At 35.0% G+C, this 17,026-nt stretch overlaps 2 protein-coding genes, 1 non-coding gene and 1 pseudogene across 4 annotated transcripts; all 4 read left to right on the forward strand.

The window, feature by feature from the left end:
• The first annotated feature begins 3,337 nt into the window (after nucleotides 1–3,337).
• Nucleotides 3,338–4,927, forward strand: LOC111317623 (transcription factor TCP15-like). Its single transcript, XM_022920058.2, has one exon. The coding sequence runs from the start codon at nucleotides 3,608–3,610 to the stop codon at nucleotides 4,733–4,735; it is 1,128 nt and encodes a 375-aa protein (XP_022775793.2). The 5' UTR covers nucleotides 3,338–3,607; the 3' UTR covers nucleotides 4,736–4,927.
• A 121-nt stretch (nucleotides 4,928–5,048) lies between these two features.
• On the forward strand, nucleotides 5,049–9,718 carry LOC111317766 (HVA22-like protein c; annotated as a pseudogene). Its single transcript, XR_016334793.1, has 5 exons — nucleotides 5,049–8,131; nucleotides 8,275–8,301; nucleotides 8,395–8,517; nucleotides 8,824–9,067; nucleotides 9,496–9,718. The product of XR_016334793.1 is annotated as an HVA22-like protein c (transcript).
• Nucleotides 9,719–9,917: 199 nt separating this feature from the next.
• Nucleotides 9,918–9,990, forward strand: TRNAA-AGC (transfer RNA alanine (anticodon AGC)). The gene has a single exon. It is a non-coding gene; the product is annotated as a tRNA-Ala (tRNA).
• Nucleotides 9,991–10,962: 972 nt separating this feature from the next.
• On the forward strand, nucleotides 10,963–16,499 carry LOC111318353 (PH, RCC1 and FYVE domains-containing protein 1-like). Its single transcript, XM_022921157.2, has 9 exons — nucleotides 10,963–11,589; nucleotides 11,711–11,797; nucleotides 12,047–12,136; nucleotides 12,214–12,294; nucleotides 12,422–12,583; nucleotides 12,681–14,771; nucleotides 15,345–15,491; nucleotides 15,640–15,932; nucleotides 16,022–16,499. The coding sequence occupies exons 1-9, from the start codon at nucleotides 11,542–11,544 to the stop codon at nucleotides 16,113–16,115; spliced, it is 3,093 nt and encodes a 1,030-aa protein (XP_022776892.2). The 5' UTR covers nucleotides 10,963–11,541; the 3' UTR covers nucleotides 16,116–16,499.
• Nucleotides 16,500–17,026: the final 527 nt, after the last annotated feature.

Raw genomic sequence — 17,026 nt, forward strand, 5'->3', positions numbered from 1 at the left:
AAAGAGGAAAATTAGAGGAATTAATGGATGATTTGTTCGATTAGGATATTAAATTTGTAATTTTCAAAGAGAGTGGCCAGCGTCACCAAAAATAGGGGGGAAAAGACTGATTAATTTCTAGCTCAGTAAACGCCAACATTCCGACAAATTTGTTTGAATAATTAGCCCAAATGGAGGGTAAGCCATCAGCATCACCAGCAAAGATGGCAAGGCACGTGATTTTACCACAGCAACCATTACTATTGGATCCAATGGGGACTACATATATCACTTCAAACAGATCATCAGCTAGTGGCTTTCATTGTTTCTTTGATGTTTAGATACTTACACTGGGACCAGATGAGAAAATTGTAAACAACTCCCCACATGTTAATTTATCTATAAGGATTTTCTTATGAAAGTAAAGTAATTAAAGATTATTATTTCCAAGCAATTTTCCTTTATAATTGAGAAAAAAAATTCAACATTCTGTCAAGAAATTACACGATTATGAAATACCCTACAATTGAAATGACGTATAGAGTTTATTGTTTATTAAGATTATTGAGAGTTTTTTGTTATTATATAAACTAAATTTTATTATCATTTCAAAGAAATTTCAACCACCTATTGTACCATGAAACAATAAATATGACTGGCGTGGAAGAAATCCAATTATTATTTAGTTGAAGAATTAATGTTAAAGTTGCTTAGTTCAAAATTACCTCTTTATATTAAAGCTAATTGTTTACCCAATTACATACCAAATCACCTATTTAGTGACAACATATATGAACCGATGATTTGGCTGACAAAAAGCTGCAGATTGTTGAGTTTCATCAGACACATAAATAATTGTAAATCCTACATAGTTATGTTTGGAGTTCCGGAGGAACGTGATTATGTCATTGGCTTTACTAACAGTAGTACTTCATCAGGACAACCTTGACATTATTGGTTTGATATCAAGAATCATTGGTTTGTAAGAGAATTAAAAATAAAGGAAGGAAAAGGAATGTGAAATTGAGACAAGAAGCCACGGTTCGAATTTTGGGGGTGGGGTGAAAAAGCTACATCTTTTTATATATATGTATGCTAAGATGTGGGGAATTGATCAATGACATGACAAATTGTGGTACTCGATCTAAATCACAATTTTTAGTACAAATCTAACTTAATTTGAGGCTCGCGACAATCTTAGGTAGGGTCATTGTCGATATCAAAACAGTGATTATTGGCGGGGTTTAGAGAAAATGTTACTTGAAATTAGGTTTATCATTGTTTCAAAAAGAGAAGATGGGTTTATCATTTAGTTAGGTATGTTGGTTGTTGAAATATATTTTGAACATCTTTTCTTAAATTTATACATGATAATGTTTTTGAAAAAATAATGAAAATTTTTGTTTGACCTTTTGACTTTATGTCTTTTATTAAATTTTAGTATGATCAATACACAAAAATTACTAAAATTTTACTATTTCATATAAATACAAATCTTGTTTTTTAAAAATTAAGTGGGTATCGACCCCATAAAATACTATGTGACTATGCACCCGAGTGTTACATGCACATAAATTGTATACATGTAATTTTTATTTTAAATTTTATTTTTCTTAAATTTAATTTTTATATTATCATATCATATGTATAAATTTTATGTAGTGATTATGAATATATAATCTTTCTCATATGAAATATCATAATAGAAAAGGTGTTGAAACCTATATTCTACCACCTTCATGAACAAAACATTCCTTATGGGCAAGTCAATTGGTCCAAAAATTAAGACTATTGATCTTAGAAAATTGTTGTCCTACTCCTGCAAAGGTTTAAAAAATATTGAGTTGGAAGACTTTTATGGCAAAATGAAAAAAAGTCAAAATTTGGGAATATGAGCTTTTCAAATAAAACTTGTAAAGATCACATTATATATTGCAGACTGATGGTGCTCACATGTCCAAAGATGGAGACCCGAAAAGTATTGGGTATTGACTCAGAAATCTACTGAAAGATTTGTCCATCAAGTATCTTTTCTCCTGATCATATATATTTTCTTTTGAAACTAAGAAATTTTTTTGTGATTGAATTAAATGTTTGAGATCATTCCTTCAGTTTTGTTGGGTCAATTGGGTACCCTTCAATATGGATAGAAACCAAAACACAGAGATATATGGGACTTCTTAATCTTAATGTGGATTACCCCCTACCAAAATCTTGTTTATGAATGTTATTTTGATATCTATAAATTTAGCAATGGACAATATTTGTTCAAGATAAAATCATTGGGGTTAATTCAAGCATAAGAAAGTAATCATCTTTATTAGTTGAAGCATTATCCATTTGATAAACTTACTAATGATGAAGACATTGAGAAAGAAAGGAAAATGAGGTGGGAGATAATTAAGAATTTGAGATTTAATTCAATTGGTTCATATAATTATTTTTAAGGTAGGACATATATTTGGTTGATTTGAGACTGAAATCTTGACAAATACAATCTCTTTTTTATTTTCAATTTACAATCTTCTTTATAAAAAAAAAAAAAAAGTAAAAATAATTAAGACAAATTTGAGTCCATGCATGGTTGAAATCTTAAAAAATTTTAATTGATTACATATAATATACTACTATCACTTTCATCTACATATATACTCATTAGTTTTTTTAGTTGCATATATATAAACAATAACATCATTATGAAATTAATTTAAAAAATTACACATATAAAAGAGAATCCGAAAAAAACTCTCAAAAGACAGCATTATAATAGAGCAAAAGTCTTGAAATTTAATTGAACAAAATAAGAATATACAAGGCAGCAACACCTGCAGACTTGTTTATGGGGAATTAGCTTAGCTAAGCTGGAAAGCATGTTTTTTTCCTTTTTAATTTTAACTAAGAGCAAAGGGAAACGGCAATGTGATTACAAGAAAGGGATGGGAACCAGTTGATTATATATCATTTTTGCTTTTATTTTCTTTAAATTTAACGAGAGGAAGAGAGTGTTTGATTTGTTTCAGTGTTTGATTTGTTTCAGTATTTTTGACCGAAAGGGATGGGGTCCCAACTCCCAACTCAGGCCACCGCTGTCTTTATGGATTGAATGATGAAGACCACCGCACGTGGAGACTGAATCAAGGGACTGTCCAACCACAATAAAAGGATGTCTATATACTTATACCCCCTAAAAAAAATACAAAGGTTTTCTTTTATATATTTTTTATAATAAAAACGAAATACGTATAAAAAAAAGAATTTAGGAAGCACAAAATTACGAACACATCCTCAAAGAAACAAAATATTTCCAATCCCGCGAAAGAAATCATTGCTTTTCCTAGCCCACCCTTATAATTCTCGCTCATTGTATTTGTTGCTTAAAGCTCGTCCTCTTCCCTTACACTTTCTCTTTCTCGATCTCTCTCTTTGAAGAGAGAAAAGAAAACAACTCAGGTGCCACCATCGCCATCTGAAAGAATTCCAAGCATATTGTAAGAAAGAGAAAAAAGAGACCCACTAGGCCACCAAAGTCACTGAATTGAGGGTCACCTACAGATCATGTACTAGGAGCAAAAAAAAGGTGTTGGGGTTGTGGTTGGGAAGAGAAAAAAAAAACATATAATTCCAACACATGATCATGGATGGTGAAAATGGGATCCGGAGGCCAAACTTCCCTCTACAGCTTCTAGAAAAGAAGGAACAACAACAAGAACAACCTTGTTCCAACACCGGAAACCCAGAGACAAGCTCCAAAGCTAGCTTGGATCCACCAAAGAAACCTCCCCCTAAGAGGACTTCAACCAAGGACAGACACACCAAGGTGGAAGGCCGAGGCCGTCGCATCCGCATGCCTGCAACGTGTGCTGCTAGGGTTTTCCAGTTAACAAGAGAGCTTGGTCACAAATCAGATGGTGAAACCATTGAATGGCTGCTTCAACAAGCTGAGCCTGCAGTTATTGCTGCCACGGGGACAGGTACTATTCCTGCAAATTTTACGTCCCTTAATATTTCACTCAGAAGTTCAGGTTCCAGTATGTCAGCTTCCCACTTGAGGAATACTTATTTCAATCCAAATTTTTCTACACAACAATTGACGATGAGGAGTGAGTGGAATCAAAGGAATGTGTTTGACGACTTATCTTCTCAGCAACAAAGGAGGATTTTATTTCCCGGTGTTGCTTTATCATCAGAGGATTCATCAAACTTTCCCAGTAGTAGCAGTGTGAACGCTTTCTTGCAAGCTAAGCAAGAGTTGCGGGACGCTAGTGTGGATGTGGTGGAGGCGGCGGATACTACTATGGGGAAGAAGAGAAGGCCTGAGCAGCAAGAATTGTCACAAAATCAGATGGGAAGTTACTTGATACAATCGACCACAGGTTCAATTCCGGCGAGTCATAATCCGGTTCCGGCAACATTTTGGATGGTGACAAATCCTAGCAACCAAGTCATCAGCGGGAGTGGTGCTGGGGATCCTATGTGGACATTTCCTTCAGTAAGTAATTATACTAATATGTATAGGGGTACTATGTCTAGTGGGGTGCATTTTATGAACTTTGCTACTCCAATGGCTCTCCTGCCTGGACAGCAATTGGGTTCAGGAATTGCTGCTGGTGGTTCTGTTACCGACAGTCATTTAGGCGTTATCGCGGCACTAAACGCTTATAGGCCGATTCCAGGCACCAGTGTTTTAGAGTCTCCAGCCAGCGGATCACATCAAGTACATCATGTTGGAGAAGATAGGCATGATTCAACTAGCTAGCGTTCGGCCATGCCTTTAGAGCAAATTACAAGTGTATGGCTTGATCTTGCTTTATTCTTTTTCACTTATACTGTTAGTAGTACATATATGTTCAATTTGCAATACGTACGGGCGCAAGTTTGAATGCTTTGAAATTGAGTGTGATATTCGGTTTTGTTGTGAGTAATGAGAAACTTATTAATTAGGGTTTGATATGAGAGAATTAATATTATATTAGCACTAAGCATATATTAGCGGTTGTTTGAGGTCTTTTTTTTTGGGTAGTGACTGAACAGTTTGATATCAATGTGAGACTAGATACGCATGCAATAGTATACTGCATACCTAAGGTTCATTACTACCTTTCAGTTGATCAGGTAAGGTTTAACAAACTCATCATACTCTCCTAACACTAAAAGCTTCCCTTGATTAATCCTTCACTAAAATGGTGAGAGTAGTAATTGAGGGGGGGGGGGATTTCAGCGTTCTTTTAGTGCATTACTAATACATTAAAACTTAGTACTGTTCACCACTTGGGCTGATCTCTCTCCACAACCACATGGTTTCCCTAATTCTGCATAATTTCAAGCACTGGCATTGGCATTTGTGATTCTTGGTGCCATTAGATCATCAGAAAAAGAAAGTTCAATCATGTTTGCAAGAATAGAGAGAGGAGCCCACACGTGATCACATTCAGACTTTGAGGTTTACTCTCAGGTGAGTGAGCCCCCTTCTGGGTATGCAGGTCACTAAAGCAGTAAGCAATCACTAACTAACAAGAGGATCATTCCTCCTCTTCTTCTTATAAGGAAGTAATTTGCTGGTGATATAGAGACTGATAGGTTGGTTTATTAATGTCCCTACCACACAAACCTGTCACCATATATTTATTCATCACTGAACACTTCATCAAGCTGTGGGTCATTCTAATTTTGATGGATTTCTCTCTCATAACCCTTTAAACCGGTGCACCGCATAGCAGGTAACCTAGAAGTGGGTCTTCTAGGCATTTAAGTTTATCAGTTGTTTCTCCTAGAAGTTGGTATCTTTTCTTCTTCTTCTCCTTCTTCTCAAACACAACTAAGATTCCAAGGGCAGCGGTGCTGCAAGTTGCAATGGTGGCTCTCTTTGGGTTGAAGGTTTTTTGTCTAAATTGGGAAACCTTTTCTTTTAGGCAGCATTTCCATGCAAGTTAGCATTCTCAAAAAGAGTGTCTGACACACTCCATTGGTCTCACACGGTAGTCTTACTAAAACATTTTCCTTTCTGGGTATTATTAATAGTCGCATCAAAATTCAAAACCTTAGATGCAATACTACCTGCTCTACAGTAATTAAGCCAAATAGCAGCTGTCACAAGATTTATACTTACATTTCATGTTGTTGGTAACAAAATTAGCTTTTAGGGATTATTTCTAGATTTGTAAGAGTTTCTTTTCCAAGAAAAAGGAGATGGAGCTTCTAAGAGTAGATATAAGAGCTAGCCCTATAATTTAACTATTATATGAAAGAACTGCATGGCTTGATGACTATTGTTTAGGATATTATTAATCGTCAAATAATAAACATTTTGATGAATCCCTGTTTATTATCCTCGAACCATGTCAGATTGCTTTGTTTTGCAGCATTATTTTTAATTACGCACTGATTTGCATAGGTCAGTTTAAGGTAGTTATGATTAATATAATTAAGTTAGAAAAACAGATTAGTCAGGTACCTACTTCGTGCTCTATAACAAGAAAAAAGATTGGTTTTGTATTGTAATTAATCACACACGACAACGCTGATCACGTAGGACATGATGCTTTCCATGGTTCAACAATGAGGATGCTGATAGCACATTTTCAAAGTGCTATATTCTCATGACATTTTCACATGCTGTTAGTTAATTATCAAGTGGTGGCCACAACTGTTGATTTCAGTATTAATCATCACTAAAATGATCTTTGCTTGTCATCTGCTTTATTATAATATTGTTGAGGGAGGAATCGTACAAAATCATCATGCATTCTATGGCCCTGATCAATTGCTCAGTCATATGTACTAGTACATATTTTCTCTGTTAATGCTATTTCTTATTATTATTATTATCACCATTTAAACCAGTACCATTGTAGAGTATTGAAAGCAACGTGACAGTTTCTCTTCCTAACCTTTTTCCGAGTCATACATAGATATCTGCCACTACCAGGGAATCAAATTCAATTGTAATGATCATGAGTATGACTCTCCCAAAGTGCTTAAGCTAGTCTAATCCAAATTTGGGGTCAGGCCATATTTTCAGGCCCCGGGGTTTGACAGTTTCTGGTTTTGGGTCCCACACTATAAATTGCAATTACAGGTCTAATTTTTCTACAAGTTCCCTTGATTACTTCTTGTCCCATGACATGACTAAGTAATTAGATCGACCAGAAAAGTGGGCAGCCAGAGTTAATTTCAAATGTCATGATCATGATAAAGTAAATATAACAGTACAAATCTGATGCATTTCTTCTTTCACCTCCCTAACATTATGTTACATGAAAAGAAAACTCCTTTAAAGTCCAATTTCGCTACCAGCATCAGTCAAATTAATAGTTTGTAACAAGTTGCAACCGACATGTAAAGTACTCTGGCTGGCAGGCATGAATCTTCTAGCTATAGCTAGCTAGGTAGAATTACATATTCACAGCTCCAACATCTCTCTCTCTCTCATGGCCATCAATGAGATAGATAAAGAGGTTGTTAGCTGTTTTAAATTGAAAGAAAACAACTGCACGTTACCACATGGGTCTTAATTATACAATATATTATTATACATCATTAATAGCATTAGGGATCAATTGGTTCGGATTAAAAATTAAGGGCTTAATACTTTGCGGATTTCTTTTTATCCATTATGGCTAAAATATTTTGGGTTTTGGACAAAATCATGAAAAGTTTGTGGAAATTATATAATATTTGCTACCATGCATCCACCTAAATCGAGGGCCCAAAATTTTGTCAAGCCCACACAACAGAGGGCCCAAAATCATGGGCTATTGCTAGGGACTAAGATCTTGAATCCTAAGCATGATCATCCCTTACGTGGCAGGGTTTTGTTGGTCCTTCAGGTGTGAGATCAAATACAGAACCATACCTGGTTATATTCAAAGAAATTCGGTGCCTCTTTTCTCGTGCAGCATCAGATTAAAGAAGGCGCCCTTTACCCCACATTCCCCATGTTATTCATTCTTCACTTTCGACGTTAAATCTTCAAACCTTTCACATTTGCCCCACGCTTCTGTTTTAGCCATCTCTCTCTACTTTTAGAAGCTGTAAGGAAAAACCAACACCCAAAGACAATAAAGTTGATTTTAGTAAAGCAAAACAAGGAATGAGCAATGGGTTCCCAGAACTTTCTTGAAGTTGTTGACAAAAACTTTGATGTTCTTGCTTTGTACGTCTCTTTTGCAACCTGAACTTTACTTTAAAATTGATGCTTCTGTCACTTAAAGAGGATTCTGTCATTTTTTTCTACTCGTTTTCTTTTCTAATTCTAAGTGAGATTTTGTTCTTTTTTTTTTTTTTTCTGGTCTACAGGCCTTTAGTCACTCTGGTTTACTCTCTGTAAGTAGGTTTTTCCTTCTTTGAACAAAGAACAACCTTAACATTATTGTTAGTATTTGCTTTTAACACTTCCAAGATTGTCTTTTTTGGAAGATATGCTTCAATTAAGGCTATAGAAACAAGGTCTAGCTACGATGATCAACAATGGCTGACATATTGGGTCCTCTACTCTATGATTACACTTTTTGAACTTACATTTGCCAAAGTCCTTGAATGGTATGTAAGCAAAAGCAAGCTAACTTGATAATACAGTTGCTAATCATTTTTATTGAGATAATCATATGATTGCATTTCCTCAAAACGTCAATGGGTTCATTAATTTGCAGCATTTGACTTCCTTCCAACTATGTTTGAGAAATTGATCTTCAGTAGTCGCTTTTTGGCTGTAGATTCATTTATGTTACTAAGGGCTCAAGCACTCAGCTAAAAAATGATTGATTTCTTGTTTGTCAAAAGAACCGAAAAAGAAGGTTTAAATCTCAATGAGTATCCAATCATTTAGGCTTTCGTTGTCGAATCCAGGTTCCCCATTTCGCCTTACGCTAAGCTAATTGTTACGTGCTGGTTTGTCTTGCCTCACTTCAATGGCGCAGCATATGTTTATCGTCACTTCATTAGACCATTTTAAATGAATCCTCAAAGTGCCACAATTTGGTATGTTCCACGCAAGAAGGGTATTTTCAACAAGCCAGATGACATCCTAACTGCTGCTGAGAAGTACATTGAAGAGCATGGGACTCAAGAATTTGAAAGGCTTATAACCAAGGTATATATCTTGTTATATACTGCAAGTGTTCTGTTCTGATACATAGTCATTCATCTTTAGATGATTAATACTATGTTTAAAAAAATGGTTATGTTCTGTCACAAGCCAAAGGATGGGAAATGCATAATCAAGGAGTCAGTAAGGCCTCTGACAGATTCAATGTCACCATTTTATCTCTGATAGTAACACTTGTTACAACCAAATTGAATCCAAAAGAATCATGTGTATCCGATGATGAAAAGTGTAGATCTTTTCGACCATTTGTTATGAGAAGAATCAATCATTATGGCTTGTGACAACCATTTTTCTTAACATAATTAACTTATTTTTAGCAAACAGAACTATTAGTCTCAATGTCATGAACTTAGTATCCATTTTTATGGTTATGAAAAGAAATTAATTTGTGAAATTTTATGTTCAATGATCAGGCTGAAAAGGAAGAAAGAGTACGGCGTAGCAACAACTACATGATCTTTGATGATGATTACATATATTGAATTTTTTTTTTATCAGCCTTCATTATAATCTACATGTATGGTATTAAGAAATGTTAAATCTATGTGATAGGCCAATCATCTTCTTGATATGGTACAAATTATATATGGTTTTTCTTCTTTTAATTTTGTATTGTATGAATTATCCTTCGAAAGATGTCATAACGAAAATTAATTAATTAATCACAATTAATTTCCTCCAATTTCTCATATAAACCTTCATGTCGTCTATAATTTCTTTTGCAATTCTCACTTCCAATTTTTCCTTTTAGTTCTAAAAAAACTTGTTTTTTAGATGCTTCTAAAAAAATTTTTTATTATTAGTTTAAGATTAAAAGTTGAAATTGCTATCCGTCGGGGGTGTAGCTCAGATGGTAGAGCGCTCGCTTAGCATGCGAGAGGTACGGGGATCGATACCCCGCATCTCCACTTCAAATGATCATTTTCACCTTGACATTTTGCCTATTTAGGCTTGGGTCACGGGCTCGATTATCAGGGACCTTTTTCCTTTGTAAGTTTTAAGCCCAATTTGAAGGAGAATGATATTATGATTTTAGGGTAAATAATTATAAAGTGATTTCTTCTTTTTCTTTATTGAGGGAAGATAAAGTATGCTTTCTCTTTTTCTTTTTTTCTTTTTGTTTCTTAAAGGCTCCAATGTGGGTTAGTTTCAACTTAATCAAACCCAAGCTTTTTGTTTGTTACACAATGCAAAATAAAAAAAAAAAAAAAAGAATAATTTACATAAATAATCATTAATTTTTTACACAAATTTTATTTTAATTACTAAACTTTAATTTGTCTCGAATAAGTTTTAGAGTTATCTATTAATTATATCAAATTTGATCAAATGTAATGAATTTTAACCTATAAAGTGATCAAAAAATGAGGTGGCCATTACATAAACCATCATAACATATTTCAAATAATAAAAACAGAAATTGTGAGAAGATTTAATGATTATTTGTCTAATTTATTTTAAGATTCAAAGAAAAAACCGAAAATTTTTTCTTTAAATGAATTAATAATGTTTAAGTTGATGTGAAAATAAAAATAACTTTGAAAAAATTATTAGTATACCTATTATTAAAGGTTAACATTATCAATTATAAAAAAAAGTAAAGGGCCAATTTTCTTTAAATGGAATACACAAAAGCATCCAACTTTGTTTTAATCATGATCAATGGTTTGATGTCACCAAATTCCAAGCAAAGTGGAAAAGGATGTAACGTAGACCATGATGCAGGGGATCATACTAACCAACCAAGAGCTGCCAAATGCCGTAACAAACAACGGAACTAACAACAGACAAAACGACGAACAATCCCCATCACGTAGATTTTCAGTTGCTGACGTGGCGTGAAGAACCGGCTCAAGAACCGAAAATTTCAGAGACAAACAGACAGTTTAAAAAAATAAAAAAAAGGCCAATCCTTCGGACAAATAGATAGAAAGAGAGAGACAAAAGGAAAAATCGAACCTTTTTTTTTTTAAGAAACTTAAAAAAATAAAACCCTTCGAAATCTCAAAATTTCTCGTGTTCTCACCTTCAAAGATCTCGAATATATGTAATTTTTTTATTTACAGCTGTCGAAATTATCTGTCAAAAGCTCAACGGCCTTAAAATTTTTCAGGGGGGGTGAGAATTTGGCGTTGTTGCAGGCATTGTAGGTGACATTACATGGGCATTATTGAAATCGAAGCTCTGTTTCAAATGTTGAAGAAAGGAGGAGCTTGTTGCTATATTTTGAAGAAATATATATGAATTATAGGGTTTGAAGTGAAATTTGAGCTGTTTTTTGAGAGCTGGAATTATCGAATTTATGGGTTAGATTAAAAAAAAAAAAAAAAGGAATTCAAATCTTGTTTAGGTTGTAAAATTTACACAAATGGTAGCTCTGTGAAGTGGAGGTGTTTTCATGGAGCAAAGTTGGAAAATAATAATAAGGGTGGATTGGTGGTCTAATGGCTGCACCTTGAATGGCTGATTCCCAGAGAATTGGTCTCGCCGAGAGGGATATCGACCAGGTTCCTTTCATTTTTTTTTCTCATCTTTTAATTAAATTTTTCTTATTTTCTTAATCTTGGAGATTAAGAGTATTTTTTTTGGGGGGGGGGGGGGGTGGGGGGGTGGGGATTCATTTTACAGGCCATTACAGCACTAAAGAAAGGAGCGTACTTGCTCAAGTATGGACGTAGAGGGAAACCCAAGTTTTGCCCTTTCCAACTCTCCAATGTATGTTGCTTTTGAAGGCTTTGTTTGTTCTCATTTTAACATGTCCATTTGTCATTTACTGACATTTTATGTCTTTGGCATTGTTGATGGAAAATTTTGCTATAAATCATTGACAATTCAGTCCAAAACCTCGAATTGAGTTTTAATCATCAGTAAAAAGAACATGAATTGTCACTGGAAATTTCCTTCGTTTCTCGGTTCTTTGTAATCAGATACTTGAGGTTGGTTCTTTTTTTTTTTCTTTTTCAGGATGAGTCTAAATTGATATGGTACTCTGGGAAAGAAGAGAAATATCTTAAGCTTAGTCAAGTTTCCAGGATCATACCTGGACAGCGTACTGTGAGTTTCATCCTCTTTGTTATTCTTTGATTCCCAAAACTTTCATAATCATAATGGTTTTTTGTTTTGGCTTGCAGGCAGTTTTTCAAAGATATCCTCGGCCTGAAAAGGAGTATCAATCATTTTCATTGATATGTAATGACAGGTCCTTGGATTTGGTGAGTGCATGTTTATGGATGTTCTTGTAGCATACAAATTTTTTAAAGGCATCAATGCCAGTAAAATATACTGAAGCTACTATGGTGTGTGAATATTGAATTTTATACCATCCTTCACTATGGACAGATATGTAAAGATAAGGATGAAGCTGAAGTTTGGTTCGTTGGTCTTAAGGCATTGATTTCTCATGGTTCCTACCGCAAGTGGAGAATTGAAGTAGGAAGTGATAGTGCATCACCAGATAGTCCTCAATCACGCAACCGAAAAAATTCTCTGAAGTCACCATTTGTATGTTATAATATCTTTCTCTGTTTTCAATTTTATGAAAAGCATGATAACATTGAAGTGCTTAATTTATGCTTTTACTCTTTTCTCATCTTTACAGGATCCGGGAGACGCTCAAGGAATTCAAGCACCTTATGAGGCACAAAATAGATTTGGAAAGGCATTCGCTGACATAATTACACATACTGCTTTAGACAAGAATGTCAGTCAAACAGATTTAGTTGACTCTTGCTTATCATCAGCTGGGTCTGTAGAGAACTCAAATAGTCGAAGTTCTGGGGCAGATGCAATTAGAGTCAGTTTATCAAGTGCTCTAAGTTCATCAAGCCATGGTTCTTGTCGTGAAGACTTTGATGCCTTGGCTGATGTTTTTATATGGGGACAAGGTATTGGTGATGGAGTATTGGGTGGTGGTGTGGATAAAGTTGGCAATTCATTCAACACAAAGATGGATGCACTTCTTCCAAAAGCATTGGAATCAACAGTGATTCTAGATGTGCATAATATTGCTTGTGGAGAAAAGCATGCAGTTTTAGTCACAAAGAAGGGTGAGATTTTCAGTTGGGGGGAGGAATCAGGGGGCAGGCTTGGGCATGGTGTGGAAGCAGATGTTCCCCACCCTAAGCTAATAGATACTCTCAGTGGCATGAATTTTGAATCAGTAGCATGTGGGGAGTATCACACTTGTGCTGTTACAGTCTCTGGGGATCTTTTTACATGGGGCGATGGAACACACAACTCTGGTCTGCTTGGGCATGGAAGTGAAGTAAGTCACTGGATCCCCAGAAAGGTAAATGACATGGAGGGTATACATGTCTCATATATATCCTGTGGACCTTGGCATACAGCTCTCGTGACATCTGGTGGCCAGTTGTTCACATTTGGAGATGGATCTTTTGGTGCACTGGGCCATGGGGATCGTAGTAGCTCAACTATTCCACGGGAAGTGGAGACTTTGAGCGGATTACGGACGACAAGGGTTGCCTGTGGTGCTTGGCACACTGCTGCAGTTGTTGAGGTTGTGACTGAATCATCTGATTCTGAATCTCCAGCTATCTCTTCTTCAGCAAAGCTGTTTACATGGGGGGATGGAGATAAAGGCCAACTTGGGCATGGCGATAAAGAACCTAGACTTTCTCCCGAATGTGTAGCTGCTCTATCTGATGACAGTATCTGCCGGGTAGCATGTGGACATAATCTCACAGTTGCTCTTACAACCTCAGGACGAGTGTATACGACGGGGAGTTCGGCTTATGGTCAATTGGGGAGTGCTACAGCTGACGGCAAGGTTCCAACAAGGGTTGAAGGTAAAATAGCAGACAGCTTTGTGGAAGAGATTGCCTGTGGATCGTATCATGTAGCTATTTTGACTTCCAAAACAGAGGTTTACACGTGGGGAAAGGGCACAAATGGTCAATTAGGTCATGGAGATATTAATGACAGAAATACACCAACGCTCGTTGATTTTCTGAAAGACAAGCAAGTCAAGAGTGTAGTTTGTGGTTCAAACTTTACTGCAATTATAAGTCTTCATAAATGGGTTTCAAGTGCTGATCATTCCATGTGCTCCGGTTGTCGAAATCCTTTTGGTTTCAGAAGAAAACGTCACAACTGTTATAATTGTGGACTAGTCTTCTGCAAAGCATGTACTATTAGAAAATCTCTGAAGGCTTCTCTGGCTCCAACTATGAACAAACCATATAGGGTGTGTGATGACTGTTTCGCTAAATTGAGAAAAAGTGCAGAATCTGTTTCTACTGTCTGGACTCCTAAAGCCAGAAATGGAATTTTACCTCGTAAATCCATTGAGATGATAGATAGAGAGGCTTTAGCACCCAGGTTACAGGCACAACTCTTCAGACTGTCTTCTGTTGACGCGAGTAATCAGGCTGAAAGCCGGAATTTCAAGCGTGAACTGAAACTAGAATTACACTATCGCCCTCTCTTCCCAGCTCAGAATGGAAAATTTAATCTCAGAGGATTGTATACACCAAAGGTATCAATTTCTCCGGTTGGAGATCATTCTAAGAAACTTTTATCAGCTTCCATGTCTAGTTCCAGAAAGACTTCTCCGGCAATGTCTCCTGCTTCAGGAAAGTCGAGCCCAAATCGATCTTCTGTAGTAACTTTTGATGATTCAAAGCAAATGAATGACAGTCTCAACCAAGAAATCATAAATTTAAGGGCACAGGTAGCCTGTTAAATTCCTTTTTAGCAAATACAACTTCGTTACTTATTATGTTCAATGTGAGGCATTGGCATTACTGAGCAATGCAATGCATTGTTCTCTATTTCTTTCTATTGATCCCTGTAATATCTGTCTCCCTTTCCCCCTTCCTGTCTCTCTTTGTGCTATTTTTTTATACCTGTCCTGTCCTTTAGGGTGCTTTGTCTATAAAATGGTGATGAATTGTTTGCTAGAGGTCGTTTCTTTCTGTATTTGATTAGACATATCTGATAAGGAAAGAACGTATGAAGAGAAGCAAGTTGTCAAGATCAGTTGCTTATGTAAACCAAAAAGAGCCTGAAATTCCTCGGTGGGAAGTTGAAGGGTTGTGTATTTAAGCTACTGCAGCTAGAATGGGAATGGGATAGAAGCTGGTCAATAGTTAAAGTAGTTGGGGTATAAGATTAAAGTATAAAGAAAGAGAGAGAGTGAAACTCCCATTGCTGTTGAGTTTTGATTAATTTGTTTATTTACCCGTCTTGCTTATCTAAATTGATAGGAAGGATGAGAAGATAAACATGTTGGATATTCTTGCAGGTCGAAGATCTTACTTGCAAATCTCAACATCTTGAAGCTGAACTTGAAAAGACATCAAGGAAATTAAAAGAGGCCACTGCAATAGCAGAAAATGAAGCTGAAAAATGCAAATCAGCCAAGGAAGTTATTAGGTCTCTTACTGCTCAGGTTGGATTTCTTTGCTCATGATTTTGCGGTTCAGATTTAGGAAAATAGATTAACAAAGTTTCAATTGTTTGAAGAGAGCGTGGGTTTGAAATAGGAAACCCATACTTCACTATTCTCTGATATTGTTTATGGTCAACTGATCTTGCAGTTGAAGGAAGTGGTTGATATGCTTCCAGCAGGCCAGAATGCCCTCTACAAATCCAGTTCTATTGCCAAACACGCATCAGACACCGAGCACCTGTTCTCAAATAACAGCCATGCAGCTAGCATGATATCTCCACGAAGTGAAGCAAATTGCAATTCAGAAAACCTAAACATTTCTCGTGGAACCAAAGGACAAACTGAAAAGTCAGAGACGGTAATACAAGATGAACCAGGAGTGTACATAACTTTGTTCCCCTTGCCCAATGGCAGTAATGAACTCAAGCGTGTTCGCTTTAGGTATGTATTCATGATCCTCTCTTTGAAGTCAACACAACTGAAAGAAAATTTTGAGCCTAATTGTGAAAGATTTTATGCTCTTTTTGCAGTCGGAAATATTTCACAGAAGAACAAGCAGAAAAATGGTGGGCTAAAAATGGGGCTAAAGTATGTGAGCGGCATAATATCCTGAATGCATATTAGTTGTGAAGCTTGACCACCACTGGAGTTGGTACTGGCATTGCCATTCTACATGACCCTCTTCCTATCCACTGGAAAACTGTACATTTCTTGTCCAAATTACACAAAAGGAGCTTTTATCAAGGATTTCCTGGTCAGAACTTGGCAGGTAGAGTGATGAAGAAATTAAGAATGTAGGAAAAAAAGTGAAAGGATACGATAAATTGCACTGTGAGGAACTGCTTTTTCTTTTTCTTTTTGTTTTTCTTGGATCCTAAGATTAGTTAACAGATCATTTTCTTCTTTGGAGCATTTTGTTGCCTTTTTTCTACACTTTAGTAACTATTGGTATTTTTTTGGAAGATCACCGTATTAATGTAATCACAGATATGATTTTATTACCGAAGTAATTTTATCACTAATGGTTTGAAATCATTTTGTTTAGTTAATAATAATTAATATTTAATAATTAAATATTATTGTATTTGAGATTATTAAAAATTAAATATTATTTTATTTAAAAGTATGAAAATAATAATACATATTGTAATAATTACACAAATTAATAATTTTAATGTTATTTAAAGAAAATAATTTATAAAATATTGGTAATATTTTATTTATTTTATAATCAAATATAATTAAATTATTAAATTAATAAATATATTAATAATAAATATAGAATATAAATTATGAAAAAAATATTTGAATTAAAAAATAAAACTAATCTATTAAATTTATAATAAAAGAAAAACAAAAATATACATTTTTAATAAAATATTAAATAAGCACAAATTATTTTTGAATTTATTATGATGATTGTTAATTTTAAAATATAAAAATTTATAATATAAAATAATTAAAATTTTAAATGAATACAAATTTTTAATTTATATATTAAATAAGTAATAATATTATAATTAATTTTACATATT

The sequence above is a fragment of the Durio zibethinus genome, chromosome 2 (genome assembly GCF_047325235.1).
Source record: "Durio zibethinus cultivar Kanyao isolate XHJ-2024 chromosome 2, ASM4732523v1, whole genome shotgun sequence".
In the NCBI taxonomy this organism is placed as follows: domain Eukaryota; kingdom Viridiplantae; phylum Streptophyta; class Magnoliopsida; order Malvales; family Malvaceae; genus Durio; species Durio zibethinus.

Excerpts from the sequence above, each read along its gene's own strand:
- LOC111318353 (XM_022921157.2), top strand. The coding sequence starts at position 11,542 with ATGGCTGATTCCCAGAGAATTGGTCTCGCCGAGAGGGATATCGACCAG. Across the intron at positions 12,295-12,421 it reads ATGACAGGTCCTTGGATTTG|ATATGTAAAGATAAGGATGA; the intron begins GTGAGTGCATGT and ends CACTATGGACAG. Across the intron at positions 15,933-16,021 it reads CTCAAGCGTGTTCGCTTTAG|TCGGAAATATTTCACAGAAG; the intron begins GTATGTATTCAT and ends CTCTTTTTGCAG.
- LOC111317623 (XM_022920058.2), top strand. The coding sequence starts at position 3,608 with ATGATCATGGATGGTGAAAATGGGATCCGGAGGCCAAACTTCCCTCTA.